At 44.5% G+C, this 15,725-nt stretch overlaps 2 protein-coding genes across 5 annotated transcripts; one reads left to right on the top strand and one right to left on the bottom strand.

Moving 5' to 3' along the window:
• The first annotated feature begins 732 nt into the window (after nt 1-732).
• Nucleotides 733-10,594, top strand: LOC100279369 (uncharacterized). 2 transcript variants are annotated; one of them, XM_020549977.3, is made up of 2 exons: nt 733-10,090; nt 10,189-10,594. In XM_020549977.3, the coding sequence occupies exon 1, from the start codon at nt 7,295-7,297 to the stop codon at nt 9,995-9,997; it is 2,703 nt and encodes a 900-aa protein (XP_020405566.1). In that variant the 5' UTR covers nt 733-7,294; the 3' UTR covers nt 9,998-10,090; nt 10,189-10,594.
• LOC103641061 (uncharacterized) lies at nt 10,110-13,792 on the bottom strand. 3 transcript variants are annotated; one of them, XR_560061.4, is made up of 3 exons: nt 13,419-13,685; nt 12,989-13,304; nt 10,110-10,382 (listed from the first exon to the last, which is right to left on the bottom strand). XR_560061.4 is itself a non-coding variant. In XM_008664463.4 (2 exons), exons 1-2 carry the CDS (start codon nt 13,576-13,578, stop codon nt 10,228-10,230), a joined length of 315 nt encoding a protein of 104 aa, XP_008662685.1. In that variant the 5' UTR covers nt 13,579-13,683; the 3' UTR covers nt 10,110-10,227. The 3 variants fall into 3 exon arrangements, 2 of the variants coding, with proteins under 2 accessions (XP_008662685.1, XP_008662682.1); XM_008664463.4 differs by lacking the exon at nt 12,989-13,304 and having other exon boundaries at nt 13,419-13,683; XM_008664460.4 differs by having other exon boundaries at nt 10,150-13,304; nt 13,419-13,792.
• Between the last annotated feature and the right edge of the window lie 1,933 nt (nt 13,793-15,725).

Genomic DNA, 15,725 nt, shown 5'->3' with positions numbered 1-15,725 from the left:
ATTTATAATTCACATATTTTCGACTTACTTATGTTTTTGCATTCTTTTATGTTTGCATGAAAAACATAGCACTTTAATAAGTCGAAACTTAACGGTCCTCATGCAACATAAGATTGCATTTTTTGGGAAAAGCATAGGGGGATGGAGTCCTAAGCACTGGCTGCGCTAAATTCTTTATAGAATTTAGTAGCCCAGAGACCGTGCTTTAGGCCGCATTTGAAATGCCTATCACTATGAGGTCTACATCTTTCGAGATGATTACCTATACGTGCTAACCCAAAAAGATCACGGACCAAGCAGGCGTCGCGGGCTATGGAGCCAGGCTGGACGCTGCAGTCATGGTGACTGCTAAAAGAATTCTTTTAATTAAGTTCTACTTAATTAAACGATGGATTCTTGCAAAATATGACACATATCTTGAACTTGGGATTATTCAACACATGATGGAGATCTAAGCTTTGGCTGCAATAAATTCTTGGAATTTATTTGCCCTGAGACCAAGCTTTTAGACATCAAAAGGTTATTTGCCCATCAGTAAGAGGTCTACATCATATGTCGATGATGATTACCTATATGTGTTTCCCCAAGTAGATATGTTGGAGATGTGATGTTGGTAATTCACCTTTATTGTGATTACCATTTTATTTTTGAAATTTTGGCCAAGCACAGGGTAGTGGAGTCCTAAGCATTGGCTGCGGTATGTTCCTTGAATATATCAGCCCAGAGACCATGCTTTCAGGCAACAAAAGTTTTTGCCCACTACTGAGAGATCTACTCCATTGTTTCATTACATGGAGATTATCTACGTTGTGTACACCAATTTTCAAAAATCTTTTGGTACACTTTATGTGATACCTAGAGTTCTCCAACATATAAAGATATGATATATTTTGCGGCATATTACAACATCAGAAAATGGTTAATCCATTTGGATGATAATTATTTAATAGAGTTTGATGAACTCGCCTACTGGCCTTAATTATCCTCAATGTTCATTAGATATCAAGATCATTTTTGCATGATATGGGAATTCACCTCTTCAATTTGGAGGAAATGAGATGCTCTCTTTCTCTTATGGTTCTTATGAAAAGAACTTATGTGCTTTTGTGGCTTGATGTGCAAGCGCAAAATGAATAGCAAAGAAAATCATAAGTCTTGTGGACTTATGAGTATGTGTCTACATTATACTGTAGACTAACACTTTGTATCATATATTTTGCTTGAAAGCAAATATATAAGCACATTAAAAAGGGAAGGGCAATGAGTATGACAAACTCTTTTGTCATTACACTATACGTGGTATAGTGTTGTATGCCTAAGCATCTAATCATGTATATGAAATCCCAATAGATGCATACTACTCATGAAAGCTAAGATATGAAGTGTACTTCAATCTTCCATCTGACATGATAACAGTGGTTAGTTGTGTAATTCATGATTTGGACTAATCATGTAACAACACTTCTTTTTCTAAGAGAAGACCACTTTGTTAAATGATTTTGCTTTTGAGTACTATTTAAATGATGCATGAGATTTGGTATAATCTCATAATTGATAGGTTCAACTCATGCGATGTGAGTTGAACACACTCATGTGATTTGAGTGTAAAAACTCATATGAATCTGAGTTAAACAAACTCATCGATTGGAGTTGATCACTCATGTGATTTGAGTTGAACAAACTCATCGATTAGAGTTGAACCAACTCATCAAGGGAGTTGAAGACTCATTGATTTGAGTTGTGCAAACTTGTACATGGATTCTTCCAATTGAGGAAGAAACATGCAATGTGGAGAATTGAGCCACAAACTCTATAAGTGGGGAAACAAAATATTCTCATATTCCTTTGGAAAGAGGAAAGAATATTTTAACAATCGCTTCGCGCGATATCATGATATGTTAATATCTAGTCCCCTTTTGGTATTGGAAGTATCAAGGATGTGTTGAGATATCCTAATTGCTATCTTACCATATTATAGAGATATCCATATAATTTCTATCATGTGGAAACACAAAGTGATAGTGATGGATATTGCATGTGTTTCACGAAAACATTTCTTATGGATAGTATTCGACATACATCCTCTCGTACAATGTGTTGCATTTGTTAAACTTTTCATGTGATGATACTTACCATGCTGGGTAAGACTGAATTGGTCATTCCATTGTTGGATGAAATGAAAAGTTATGGACAATTCTGTTGGTCATGTTTTTCCCATAAGATAGATACTTGATGAGTATCATCGGAAATGAGATTTTAAGTCCCTCTTATCTTAAAATCTGATCTGAATTGGTTAAGTTCTTTGAATTGTTTCAAAGGAACGAGTGTGGTCCATTACAGAGATTGTATGGACATCGAAGGCTTTATATGGTTCTTTGGTGCATCTATATGATGACCTCAAGTGTGTCCTTCGGACAACACATGTCCATTAAGCAATAATGTCTCAAGCTTGAGCACATTAGCCTCCACACTACTGAATTTACCAAATGTGCTTACAATGGTGATTGTTTGTCTTGGTATTCAAAATGATATCCATAAAGGATATGATGAATCTGTGATTGATTCGAAAATTTCAGATCATTAATGACCATCAGTAATGAATTGTCATTTCCAACTGGTTATGGTTGGAGTCAGGAAGTTTTGCACGCTCCTGACTTGTGATTAACTGCATGTACTGCATGTACAAGTTCCCCTATGGTTTTTAGTACGTGGGAATCCGTGAAAGATTTCCCATGCGTACATTGGGTATGTTCCCAATCTCACCACCGCAGCGTACATATATGGGCACACAGAAAACTGGGGATCTATGTGAGAATTCATTCTCCGTCGATCATTAAGTTTTAGAATCTCTTCATAAGATTCTATTTATGGCCCGTACGCTTGCTTGAATCATGAGCTTTTCCAGGCATTAGGGGGAGATTTCAAGTACCAAAAATGAATGCCAGGAAATTATAATGAATGCAGTAAGCATTCAGGCTCAGGATCACGTACTAAAACTGAACCTTTGGGTTCGAATGATTTGCAAGAAGTTGCAAATTAACTGCCATATGCATTTACTATGAGGTGTCACTCAAATTAATCCTATGAGGAAGTGCCAGAAAGAGTGGTTACATGGAAAACCACTTAACTCCCTATTGCAACGTTGTTGTAAATAAGAGGGGGAGAAGTATGGTCACAAATTGGGATTAAGATGCTTGCAAGCAGCTGAAGGCTAGACCTTCTGAGATAGTAAATGCAGACCAACTATTCGTTGGTAACCAACCTAGTGTTGGTAGACACCTAGAGGATATGGATTATCCTGTGAATGGAAGACATTCACAACCTAGCTCAGTGCGCACTGATGAGGCTAGGTTATCGGAAGCCCTTGATTCTCGTTTTGGGATTTCACGACAAATCATAAGGGTACATAAGAAAATGACTTCATGTCAACTGGAGAATTGTGTTATTTAAAAGCTACAAGTGTCGACACATACATCTCAGCAAATTGTATATGCGCTCCAAGTGATCCAAAAGACTATGGCCATAGCAGAGCACGAGTATGCTCAAACTGGATCTTGTTTGAGTGATACAATGTTGCAGAGATAGCCTTGCTCACCGGAAAGAAGTGTTGAATTATTTTCCACTTCATGGTATCTTACTGTGGATACAAGTTTGTTTTCATGGACTTGGAAACAATGAGGTGGTGAGAAAGCATGACTAGTAGCAACTGGGTTTATACGCAAACCCAAGCATTATTTTAATGCTATAAATTCTCCTCTACTGTGAGTAGTAAAATTCCGATACAATATTATGGGCAGTAAATCATCTATCTATGCAGTTGATAGATGTAGTGACAACATATGCATATGTGGTCACTGGATTATGGTATTTATGGAGTCTTGAAGGATTCCAAATACATAATCACCAATCACAAATTTGTAATGCTTGGAAAGTCTTTGTGACTTAGAGCATCCTGGTCAAATATGGTACATTCGACCTAGTGAATCCTTCCTTCTGAAAGGATACACAAAGAATGGTATGTTCAATGTAAATATGTGCAGCATATTTTAAACATACATTACTTATCGACGGAGTTCGAGATAGAGGATATGAATTGAAAGAGATTTTCAATTCAAAGTAAACTATCTTGAGTATCTTGGATACAAAATTGTCTATATCCAACATATATTGAAGAAATTCAATATGAGAGAATCATTGTTATTTGATTCTTTCCGATCATGAGATGTGCTATTGTATCTTGCAAGAGCATCCGGCCGGATATTGCTTTGCAACGATTTGCTAGCTAACAGCACATGAGATCGAGTTATGATCTCTAGATGTACTCATGCTCTCCTTATGTTTGGATATACTGATCTTGGATATCTATAGAAGATCCCCAGGTATAAGATCAATGACATACTTCTGGTAAGTTGGACCTACTGTTTGATAAATGTTAATCAACAGAGATTAATGGTCACTTACACTAATCATTCTATAGTACACTTCATGGGATTGTACAGAATGATATACTACATACAGAGGGTATGTGGTGGTCATGATTTTATATCAGTGACCTTATTATCTATGAAGATAATATTACTTTGTGTTGTTTAGATGAAAAATAAGTTACCAACTAAGTCTCTAACTTACTCCACATTTTAAATGTGTTTGTGAGTATGTATGGGATGACTTAGTGTTTTGTAAAGATCAGGGGGAGTTTCCCTCTTGATTGAAAGAACTTGTTTATACATCATGTTGCACTCTTTTCTTTGCATGAGTTTTCACCTATTTGGGTTTCTCATTCAAAGTTTTTAACGAGGCAACATCAACACAAGGCCTATGTCGTATCATCTATTTTTCCCGTAGAGGTTTTCGAGGATGATACATTATGACATAGTTATTGTTGTATTTGAACTAGGATATGAGTTTATCTCCCTAGAGTTCAAATGGACCAACAATAGAGTATGACTACTCTCCTTATTTTTCCCACTGGGTTTTTAAGGAGACTCAGCTGATATGTTGATTTCTCAGATTTTCTGGCAAGATTATCTTGGAGAAATATTAGCCTGAGTTATATGTCTCATCATTTATTTTCCCCACTGGGGTTTTTGAGATGATGGCTATAGACATATTATTGTTCTTTGGGCTAGAGGTCCATTGGAGAACAACGTACCATGATTCGATTGAATCACTGACCATTATCCATAAGGATAATTGAGCTTGTGTTGTTCAGATGGAAACAGGAAAATGAAAATATTAACATCTTGCAAACAAAGTCTTGTGATAATCTTGCTGATCTATTCACAAAATCTCTACCATACTCAACGTTTCAGAAATGTGTTGAGGTGATTGGTATGAGAAGACTTAAGTGCTTGCAAGAATCAGGGGGAGTAATTCTCCATGATATTTGACCTGTTTTGATCCATCATATTACACTCTTTTCTTTGTATGAGTTTTGCCTTGTTAAGGTTTTCTCATCCAAAGTTTTTAATGAGGTAATATCAACTAAGCTATATGCTTCATCATTAATTTTCCCCACGGGGGTTTTTAAGAATGATGATTACAGGCATATTTTCTTTTGGAGGTCAGCGTGAGTTCTACTCATAATCCAAAAGATATTGTGTACTCCTTATTTTTTCCCACAGGGTTTTTGAGGAGATAATATATTGGAAGACAACTTGCAGATGATCAAATGGATTTGGATTGATCAAGGGGGAGTGTTACAAATTATTGTATTTGTGATCAATCCAAGGGGTGCGACAGATAATTCCCAAGGGACACACCCCTTGTGAACTCACCCCTTCATATGTATATAAACATAACCCCTGCTGCAATAAAGATAGAACTGTCATTTGTCTCTCTCTCAATCTTGTTACTACTGAGTATACTTCAACATTGGCAACATCCAGAGGCATGGCCTATTCCGAGCACTAACACCACGCTACATTTGATCATTGTCCTTGGCATAAAGTTTATTTCATCATCCAAAAACAGGATATGGTCCACAGTCCACTCCATATCATCACGTGGCCTTATCGGTTCATTGATTATAACCCTGTTTTGGTGTCGAGTACTTACTCTAGCTTCACTGCTATACGGGCCATCACACTCGAGTCTTGACTTGTCATTCACACTAGTAACTAGTCTTCGTAGCCAAGTCATTTTCCTTATGTTTTCTACAGTCATATAGCATCATGCTATGCCTTGTATGCAATGAGCTCTTTAATCAACACTAGCTGAATATTGCAATTTATTCAAGTCACATATGTGGGCGATATGGATAGATATCCCCTGAGTCGTGGATTCTGTACATGGGCCATTAAAGGGCCTAAATAGGTCGGATGATTGATTTTATGGGCTGACCGACTGATTTCATGGGCCGATCGACTAACTTGGGCCCAAAGACGACGAAAAGGCTTGGAGATCAAGGCAGAGCGGTAGTTGTTTCAAAAGGCGTGAGGGCTCATGCGAGAAACAACAAACCCCTGATATTGCAGGACTGGTAGTTAGGAAGAAAACATACTTGTAACGCTAAATCTGTTTGTCTATATAAAGCAGGTTGGGGACTCCTACGATTCAACGGAGGATCCCATCTCATAGCTATCCCTTACCAGAACCTCGAGCTAGCAAGTAGCAAGGCACCATTGTAACTTCGGGCTCAGTGCAATACAATCCAATCTCCACAATACATAGGATGTAGGGTTTTACGCCTCCCGATCGTCTAAACCTGTGTAATTCTCCTATCACGTCCATGCGACGCAAACCATAAGCTACAATCGATCTCACCAACCACAAAAAACACTTCGTGATACATCTCGTGGTGCACCGCTGTTACCAAACGCTGACACCATCACCAACATATCTCATATTGCTTACACTAGTGTATCTGTGGACTAACCATTTATGTATCAACATATATTAGCATATCTAAGCTAACAATCAATTACTAAAATTAAACTAGAGACTTTCAACTCTGTTATTTAAAATATTTTATATACCTCTAGCCCACACAATGTAATCAATAAATGTGGCCGCTCAATCAACCCACAACGCCATCATTTCGTCAGCTTGCACAACTAAACTATAAAATAAGTATTGATTATTATTGTTACCTCCAAAATTTATATTTATAGTATATTTAAGAAAAAAGAAAAAAGAATGGTTCCACTTGCTAAGGGTGCCAGCTCCAGCCCAGCAGCTAGCAAAGTCAACGCTCTTCGCGCCGTTCCCTTTCCTTGCGCTCAGCGCCTTCCTCCAAATCGTCAATCGCAACCACTCCGGCCGCCAGCGCCAGGCGCAAACGCGCGCCCCTCCCATGTCCATGGCGTCGCCTGTCCTCCACCGCCTGATCCTACTCTCGGTCTCGCTGTCGGTGGCAATCGCCGCTGCCGATGCCAGCGCTGTGCCCGTCGAGTACCTCTACCCGACCCTGAATCTCACCTACATACACTCCATCGACACCGACGGAGTCTTCCTCCGCTCCCCCAGCGCCAACTTCTCCGCCGCCATCTACAACGCCGCCGGAGCCGGCCAGTCCTCAGACGACTCCCAGTCCCGCTTCTTCTTCTCCGTCCTGCACACTGCCTCACGGACCCCAGTCTGGACCGCCACCGCCACCGGCTCAACCATGTTCAACTCCATCGTCCTGTCCGTCGCCCCCACCGGGCTCGCTCTCTACGACCCTTCCGCCGCCAAGCCCGACGACCCGGCCTGGTCCACGCCGCGCCTCCGCGAACCCGTCGTAGCGCTGCGCCTCCTCGACACCGGCGAGCTCGCGCTCATCGATAGCCGAAACACCACGCTCTGGTCCTCCTTCGACCGCCCCACCGACACGCTGCTCCCGGGACAGCCGCTCCTCCTCGGGAGCCCGCTCACGTCCTCCGCGTCCGACCGCGACCTCTCCCCCGGAGCTTACCGCCTTGTCCTCACACCCAACGACGCGCTCCTTCAGTGGGCCACCAACGCCTCCACTGCCTTCCTCACCTACTGGTCCATGTCCTCCGACCCCGCCGCCTTGCAAGACTCCAACCAAGCCGTCGCCGCCATGGCCGTCAACTCCTCCGGCCTCTACCTCTTCGCCGCCAACGGCAGGGACACCGTTTACAGGCTCCTCTTCCCTTCGCCGCCGGCGTCAAAGTCCGAGTCGCGCATCCTCAAGCTCTACCCTTCCGGCAGCCTGCGTGCGGTCGCCCTCACCGCCGCCGCCACCGTCTCCACCATCTGGGCCGCGCCAGCCAACGACTGCGACCTCCCGCTGCCGTGCCCGTCCCTCAGCCTCTGCACATCGGACGCCAACGGATCCACCTGCACCTGTCCCGAGGCCTTCAGCACCTACTCCAACGGCGGCTGCGAGCCGGCCGACGGCTCCGCGCTGCCATCCATCGCCGACACCTGTGCCAAACAAGAGGCAACGACGCGTTACAACTACGTCAGCCTCGGCGCCGGGATCGGCTACCTGTCGACCAAGTTCGCGGTAGCCGATACCTCCGGCGACGAGCTCCCAGCGTGCCGCGACCTCTGCTCCGCCAATTGCTCCTGCCTCGGCTTCTTCTACAAGAACACCTCCGGGTCCTGCTTCCTCCTGCACAACCGGATCGGCTCCGTCTTCCGCGCCGGCGCCGACGTCGCCGTGGGCTTCATCAAGACTCTCCCGTTACCGCAGCAGCAGCAGCGCGGCAGTAAAGGCTCGTCGTCGTCCCTGAGCCTGATAACTATCGTGTTCGGCATCGTGTTCCCCACCGTGGCGGCCGTGCTCATCTCCTTCCTGCTCTACGCGCTCAGGAGGCGCCGGCCGCAGCACGTCAAGAAGAGCACCAGCAGCAGCTGGTTCAAGCTGCCGGCGATGCTGTCGTCGTCCTCCGCCCCGTCCGACAGCGAGGGCCTCGACGAGGACGTGCTCATCCCGGGCCTGCCGACCCGGTTCACGTACGCCGACCTGGACGCTGCGACGGACGGCTTCAAGTGGCAGATCGGCTCCGGCGGGTTCGGCTCCGTGTTCCGCGGCGAGCTCCCCGACCGGAGCCCCGTGGCGGTGAAGCGGATGAACGGGCTGGGCACGCAGGGCCGGCGCGAGTTCCTGACGGAGATCGCCGTGATCGGCAACGTCCATCACGTGAACCTGGTGAAGCTCCGTGGGTTCTGCGCCGAGGGCGCGGGGCGGCAGCTGCTGGTGTACGAGTATATGAACCGGGGCTCCCTGGACCAGACGCTCTTCCGCAGCGCGCCGGCGCTGGAGCTGGAGTGGGCGGCCCGGCTGCGGGTGTGCGTGGGCGCGGCGCGCGGGCTGGCGTACCTCCACGCTGGGTGCGACCGTAAGATCCTGCACTGCGACGTGAAACCAGAGAACATCCTCCTGGACGACCACGGCGGCGTGAAGATCTCCGACTTCGGGCTGGCGAAGCTGATGAGCCCGGAGCAGTCGGGGCTGTTCACGACGATGCGCGGCACGCGCGGGTACCTGGCGCCGGAGTGGCTCATGAACGCGCCCATCACCGACAAGGCGGACGTGTACAGCTTCGGCATGGTGCTCCTGGAGATCGTGCGCGGGAGGAAGAACTCAAAGAAGCAGGGGGAGGAGCATCAGATGGCGAGCGGGTCCAGCGCGTCGTCGTCGTCGTCGTCATCGGAGAGCAGCGGCTACTTCCCCGCGCTGGCGCTGGAGCTGCACGAGCAGGGCCGGTACGAGGAGCTGGTGGACCCGAGGCTGGAGGGGCGCGCGGACGCGGTGCAGGTGGAACGTGTGGTGCGGGTGGCGCTCTGCTGCCTCCACGAGGACGCGGCGCTGCGGCCCACCATGACGGTGGTGTCCGCCATGCTCGACGGCAGCATGGAGGCGGGCCAGCCCCGGGCGGAGCTCCTCCGGTACCTTAGGATGTACGGGCGTGGGTTGGTGGACCTGCGGCCCGCCGCTGCCGGGTGGATGGAGCAAGGGAAAGCCAGGGGAAGCGCCGGCGGCGTCAGCAGTGGCTGGTCGCCGCCGTCGTGCGTGTCGGCGCAGCAGCTCTCGGGACCCAGATGACGGGACTGTCTGTCTCACACCGTACAGACCAAATCGATCAATGTCGTAGCTTTTCTCTTCCTTTTCGTTTCGGAGCCAAGATGATTTCAGCAGGTCTTGCCTCTTCTCTTGGTTGGGAATTTCCATCTCTCTTTTTAGTAACAAAAAAAGTATTTAGATTGACACTTTTTCTTTTTTTTCTATGAATTGAGTTCTTGCCACGACGTACACTGATTAGCGTGATCAGCAGTTCAATACATACAGAACAGCAAGCTATTCGGATCCTGATTTCGCCACCAATGGCTGCTGACTGAAAAGAACCAGGAGATAGCGCAGATGAAACTAGATGCAGTGCCCATTGCTGACTGGAAAAATGTCTGCATTGGAATCGGATTACTTCGCCAACCTAGTACACAAAATTGAATAAACAAATCGTCAGAAAAAAAACAATGTATATGAATCTCCACGGAACAAGGGAGTGTTTATTTTAATTCAGGTTCAACGCTTGAACAGCTGTATATCTTTGCTTAAACCAGGGAACGATCAAACAGCTGCCGGCAGGTAGTAGGCAATCCAGCGCAAAGCTAGCGAGAAGCTGTTTCTGGCCGAGATCTCAAACCATGCCTCTCCTCTGTTGATGTGACATATGGGGCAACTGGGATTATTCAGTTGAGGCTGAAACTACAACCAACATGCTCCTCCACACGCCACTTGTTCCTTTTTTTACCACCAAGTAAGCAAGTGCAACAGAGATCGAACTCAGTTCACAATTAATCAGATCTGACATATTGGTATGTTTGACAGAACCTGCGACTCTGAACGTCATTAAGTGGATTATATATGTATGTTTCTCCCTTACTTTCCTAATCTAGTACTCATTGGCTGCCCTTTTAGTTCTATAGACCAAAGTGCCTACGAACAGATTAGCTAATCAAACATATTCCTAAGCGGCCAAACTGGTTTGGCGTGGCTGCATTCCAGGACTGTTCCACTGGCTATATATAACAAGTGAAGGTGTGTACCAAAATACAAGCAGTTTACAGCCTGCTGGGCGTACTTGGTTTGGTGGTCAATTTTTGTGCTTGGGAGGTTACGCTATCTCCAGCAGATCCCTTATTATTTCAGACTTCTCTCTACAAACAATGTCATCTACAATTCCACGTCTCTTATTTGTCACACTTTACTGGAGACAGTCTTATCTCTCTTGTTTATGCTAGCCGAGAAGTTTTACTAGATATTCAGTGAAACTGTATGCCTAAGGGCTACATATCACACGGCCCTGCATAGGACATTTGGACTGGTAATGTAAATTAGTACTTATAGTGTGGTTACAGTTCCACCCACAGAAAAATGTCCATGGAGGCGCTCCTCCTCCTGTGCAAACCGAAGGTGCCATGGACCATGCTCTACAGTTGCATTATTTTAAGCCTTTCAAAGTAGTGCTGCGAAAAAAGCTCGAAGCTCGCGAGCCGAGCCAGGTTTTCGAGCTCGTTAAGATAACGAGCCGCTCTGGCTCGCGAGCTGCACAAAATTAATAAACCTACACAATAATGATTGATATTGGATAATTTTATAGATATCTGACTCGTTTCTTAGTCTTTAATGATGGATATATGACAATTATATCTTAGATTACTTGTAATGTTGGGTTATGATTATTTATTTCACATTTATAGACTATTAATTCACTATATAATGCAATATTAGTTTTCAAGGTGCAGCTTGTGAGCCCGAGCCTCCTTTTACAACTCGGTGAGTAGGCGAGCTGAGCCGAGCTCGGCCACTGAGCGAGCCACATCGAGCTGAGCCGAGCTCGACTCGTTTCTAGCCCTATTCCAAAGTGAGTATGAAAAGTCACTAGCAGCCTATGTAGTAGGTTCAAATGGAACTAATGAATTTGTCATTGCAATTGGAGCTTATGGAGGGACAGTTACACTTGATGAAGAGCGAAAGGTTATACTGGATCCTACTAGTCAGATTGTCTCATGCAAATGTTGACTCTTTGAGAGAACTGGTATATTATGTAGGCATGGACTAAAAGGTCTCCATTTGTTGAACATTAAATTACTGCCTGAAAGATATATTTTGAAGCGATGGACTCGATGTAGATATGCATGGGACGGATATAGTGGAAAATCCTAATTTAGAATTTAGATGCCACACTTGGGTAAAAAAAAATCCTTGCCAAAGACTTCTTCCACTAGCTTCAAGAGCTGCTGAATATGAAGACTGCTACTTGCTTGTGGAAGAGGCACTTCATAGAGTGAGTAAGCAAGGGGAAGAAGAAGAAACCCGAGGAACTCCTAATGTGGATGCTAGCAAGCCTAGCGTTGAAGAATCATTTAGTTTAACTGAACCATTCAAACATGTAGCTGGACTGAAGGAGAAAGAAAAGCAAAAGAGTGGATCAAAACAAAAAAAAAAGTTAGGCTGAAAAATTGCAGAAGAAGAAGAAAGCAAACAAGAATAAAACAAACTATCCTATACAGTACAAAAGAAAATGAAAGCTCTGTACCAGACTCTCAAGCATATGAATCACTTAATAGCTTTACCCAACTCATTAAGGTACATCGTCGCCTTCTCTCTCTCTCTCTTAATATTGCAGCAATGCAGCCTATATTCTAAACACATGGTAAACTTAACTAATGGATGATACAAGCTTTTGTACATGAAGATGTGAAAAAATAATGGCATACTGTCTTTTGTTAAGCTTTTTGAGTATGGCTGCTTTTCTTAAGCAAATCTTAGTTTAGAGATTTTAATTGTTGCTAAATAAAGCTGTGGATGCCAGGGAAAAAAAACTAGTTCAGTTTATGGCTATGCATTATGTATGCCTAAGGACTAGTGGGAATTGGCCATGCTTTGATTATGATTTCTCTCCTTTTACCGTTTATAGCTGCATGTTTGATTCTGATTCTCATTACCTCACAACATTAACATCGCGGCTTATAGGAGGAAAAAAAGATAACCAGTAGAGTGAAAGGGGTGCGGCTGAATGAGAAACTATGATACCATCACTGCTTATGGTGTAGTGGAAATAGCATCGGTGTCCTGCTTATGGTGTGGAGAAGAGAGAATGCAACGGCGGATCCCCATCCGTGTTCCGGCAGTTACACGGTGGCTGTGCTGTGCTGTGCAACGAAAGGTCTCCGCCTCCCTTCCAGAACGGGGCTTGGTTTCGCTGGGAGGGCAAAAGAAGAGCCTTCCCTTTCCTTGGCCCTTTCCCTCGCGGCGGCGCTCCCTTTTCTCTTCTTACTCCTCATTTTTCCCCATTTCCGGCTCCTTTCAGATCCAATCCAATCCAACAGATCAATCAATCGAAGACAATCTGTGTATATGATAGTATTTGTGAATGGAGGTTACTTTAATAGTAGACGTGATACAGGGCAGGGCTACAAGCGAGAACAACTCAGATGGGGGAGTATGAGTAGATAATATCAACCGGGGAATCTGCCGGAGAGGAGCATGGCGAAGAGGAGGACGAGGATGTAGAGGAGGATGACGATGATCTTGGTGTGGAACAAGGCCAGCAAGAGCTTCACCACGAACACCAGCAGCAGCGCGTTGAACAGCAGCGTCAGCAACTCCTCCATACCTGCCATGCCATGCCCCCACACACCTGACCTGACCTTGGATGCGCTTCTGATGATCCACACCACCCACTGCAATCAAAGGCATCGGAGCAGGTGACAGCGACATGTTTTGTTTATTTCTGTTGCTTGTGCTAATTAATTACTCCCTCCGTTTCTTTTTATTAGTCGCTGGATAGTGCAATTTTGTACTATCTAGCGACTAATAAAAAGAAACAGAGGGAGTACTATATATCACTCCTACTCCACCAGCCTATACATATAGCCGTCTATATGTTTGTTTCGTTCCCTAATCAATCAAAGCACAAGAAATCAAGCAGCACGTGACATAGCATTGGTTACCTAGCAGGGCATGTAAGACAAGGTATCGATTTTCTTCTAAGTACAAGAAACAGCATATAATATAAGTCTAGGTCTCTAGATCATAATTGTAATGAATAGACAATATATATGAATAATCGTTTAAAGACGGACTCTTTATAAAAAAACTGTCTACTTTGTTTTGATAATTAACCTCTAAATAAAGTCATGTCAAGAAATCCTATATTAAATCTGTGGTGTTTTGTCAAAAAATCTTATATTAATTAAGGTTGTATATATATTCCATAGATAATTATTCTTTATATGTGTATTAAAAACACGTACAAATAATATAAATAACAAACGGTTGTCTATTTACGCTGTTTATGTAATTTTTAATTTATGTGTAGATCATGTATAGAATATGGATCGAAAGTCATACATTATTGCTTTACCATCACTTGGCATAAGTCGTCTCCTACGATTGCTTTAAGGGTAGCACGATGTCTCGTTTGTAGTAGCACCCGTGTCATAATTCAACACGACGTAGTAGCACACGTGTCACAATCACGTATGGTCAGCATATTGAAAAACAAAACAGGACGTCAGCGGCAAACAACACACGTGTCATAATCACGTATGGTCAGCATAGGCGGTCAGTGACAAACGGACGACGAAGAGCAAGATCTTGTACTCCTTCCGTCTAATCCATCTGTTTTAACGTTTTAATAGATTCATACAATATTTAATACATGTTTATGTATATATGTATATATATATCAAGTATTATAATTAGAGGTACTCAGATTATACCTCTAAACATGTTTAACACCTAACTATCGAAAAAATCATAAGACATTTCCAAGGTCAAGAAAGGACGAATCACGATTCGCCTAAGACCTCGCTCGACGGTAGTTCAAAACTCCGCCTCACCCGAGCCTGTCCTCGAGCAAGGGCAGCACTCGGAGAAATCCTCGTCTCGCCCGAGATCCTCTCTTCATGGAATGGCGGTTTCTGCCTCGTCCGAGCCCGTCTCAGACAGGAGGACAACCCAAGCCCAGCATCAGTCCAAGATCACGGGAATCGTGGAGACATGCGCATTTAATGCGATGATTCGAAAACTTACCCCACGCAATTGAAAGTCGCCTAGAAGGGGGTGAATAGGCAAATCTGAAATCTATAAATTTAAGCACAACTACAAGCCGGGGTTAGCGTTAGAAATATAATCGAGTCCGAAAGAGAGGGCGAAAACAAATCACAAGCGAATAAGAACGGATGACACAATGATTTGTTTTTACTGAGGTTCGGTTCTTGCAAACCTACTCCCCGTTGAGGTGGTCACAAAGACCGGGTCTCTTTCAACCCTTTCCCTCTCTCAAACGGTCACTTAGACCGAGTGAGCTTTTCTCTTCAATCAAACGGGACACTTAGTCCACTATAAGGACCACCACAACTTGGTGTCTCTTGCTTTGATTACAAGTGAGTTGAGAACAAGAATGGAGGAAGAAGAAAAGCGATCCAAGCGCAAGAGCTCAAAGAACACGACAAAACTCTCTCTTCTAGTCACTAATGCTTTTGAGTGGAATTGGGACTTGGAGAGATTTTGATTCAATCTATTTGTGTCTTGTATTGAATGCACTAGCTCTTGCATTGAATGTGTTGGCTGAAAACTTGGATGCCTTGAAGTGTCGGTGGTTGGGGGTATTTATAGCCCCAACCACCAAAGTGGCCATTGGGGAAGGCTGCAGTCGAAGGGCGCACCGGACACTGTCCGGTGCGCCAGCCACATCACCCAACCGTTAGGGTTCGACCGTTGGAGCTCTGACATGTGGGGCCACCGGACAGTCCGGTGGTGCATC

This window comes from Zea mays, chromosome 1 (assembly GCF_902167145.1).
Source record: "Zea mays cultivar B73 chromosome 1, Zm-B73-REFERENCE-NAM-5.0, whole genome shotgun sequence".
Classification (NCBI taxonomy): Eukaryota; Viridiplantae; Streptophyta; class Magnoliopsida; order Poales; family Poaceae; genus Zea; species Zea mays.
The sequence above is the reverse complement of the archived record's forward strand: the minus strand, read 5'-3'. Positions and strand labels throughout refer to the sequence as shown.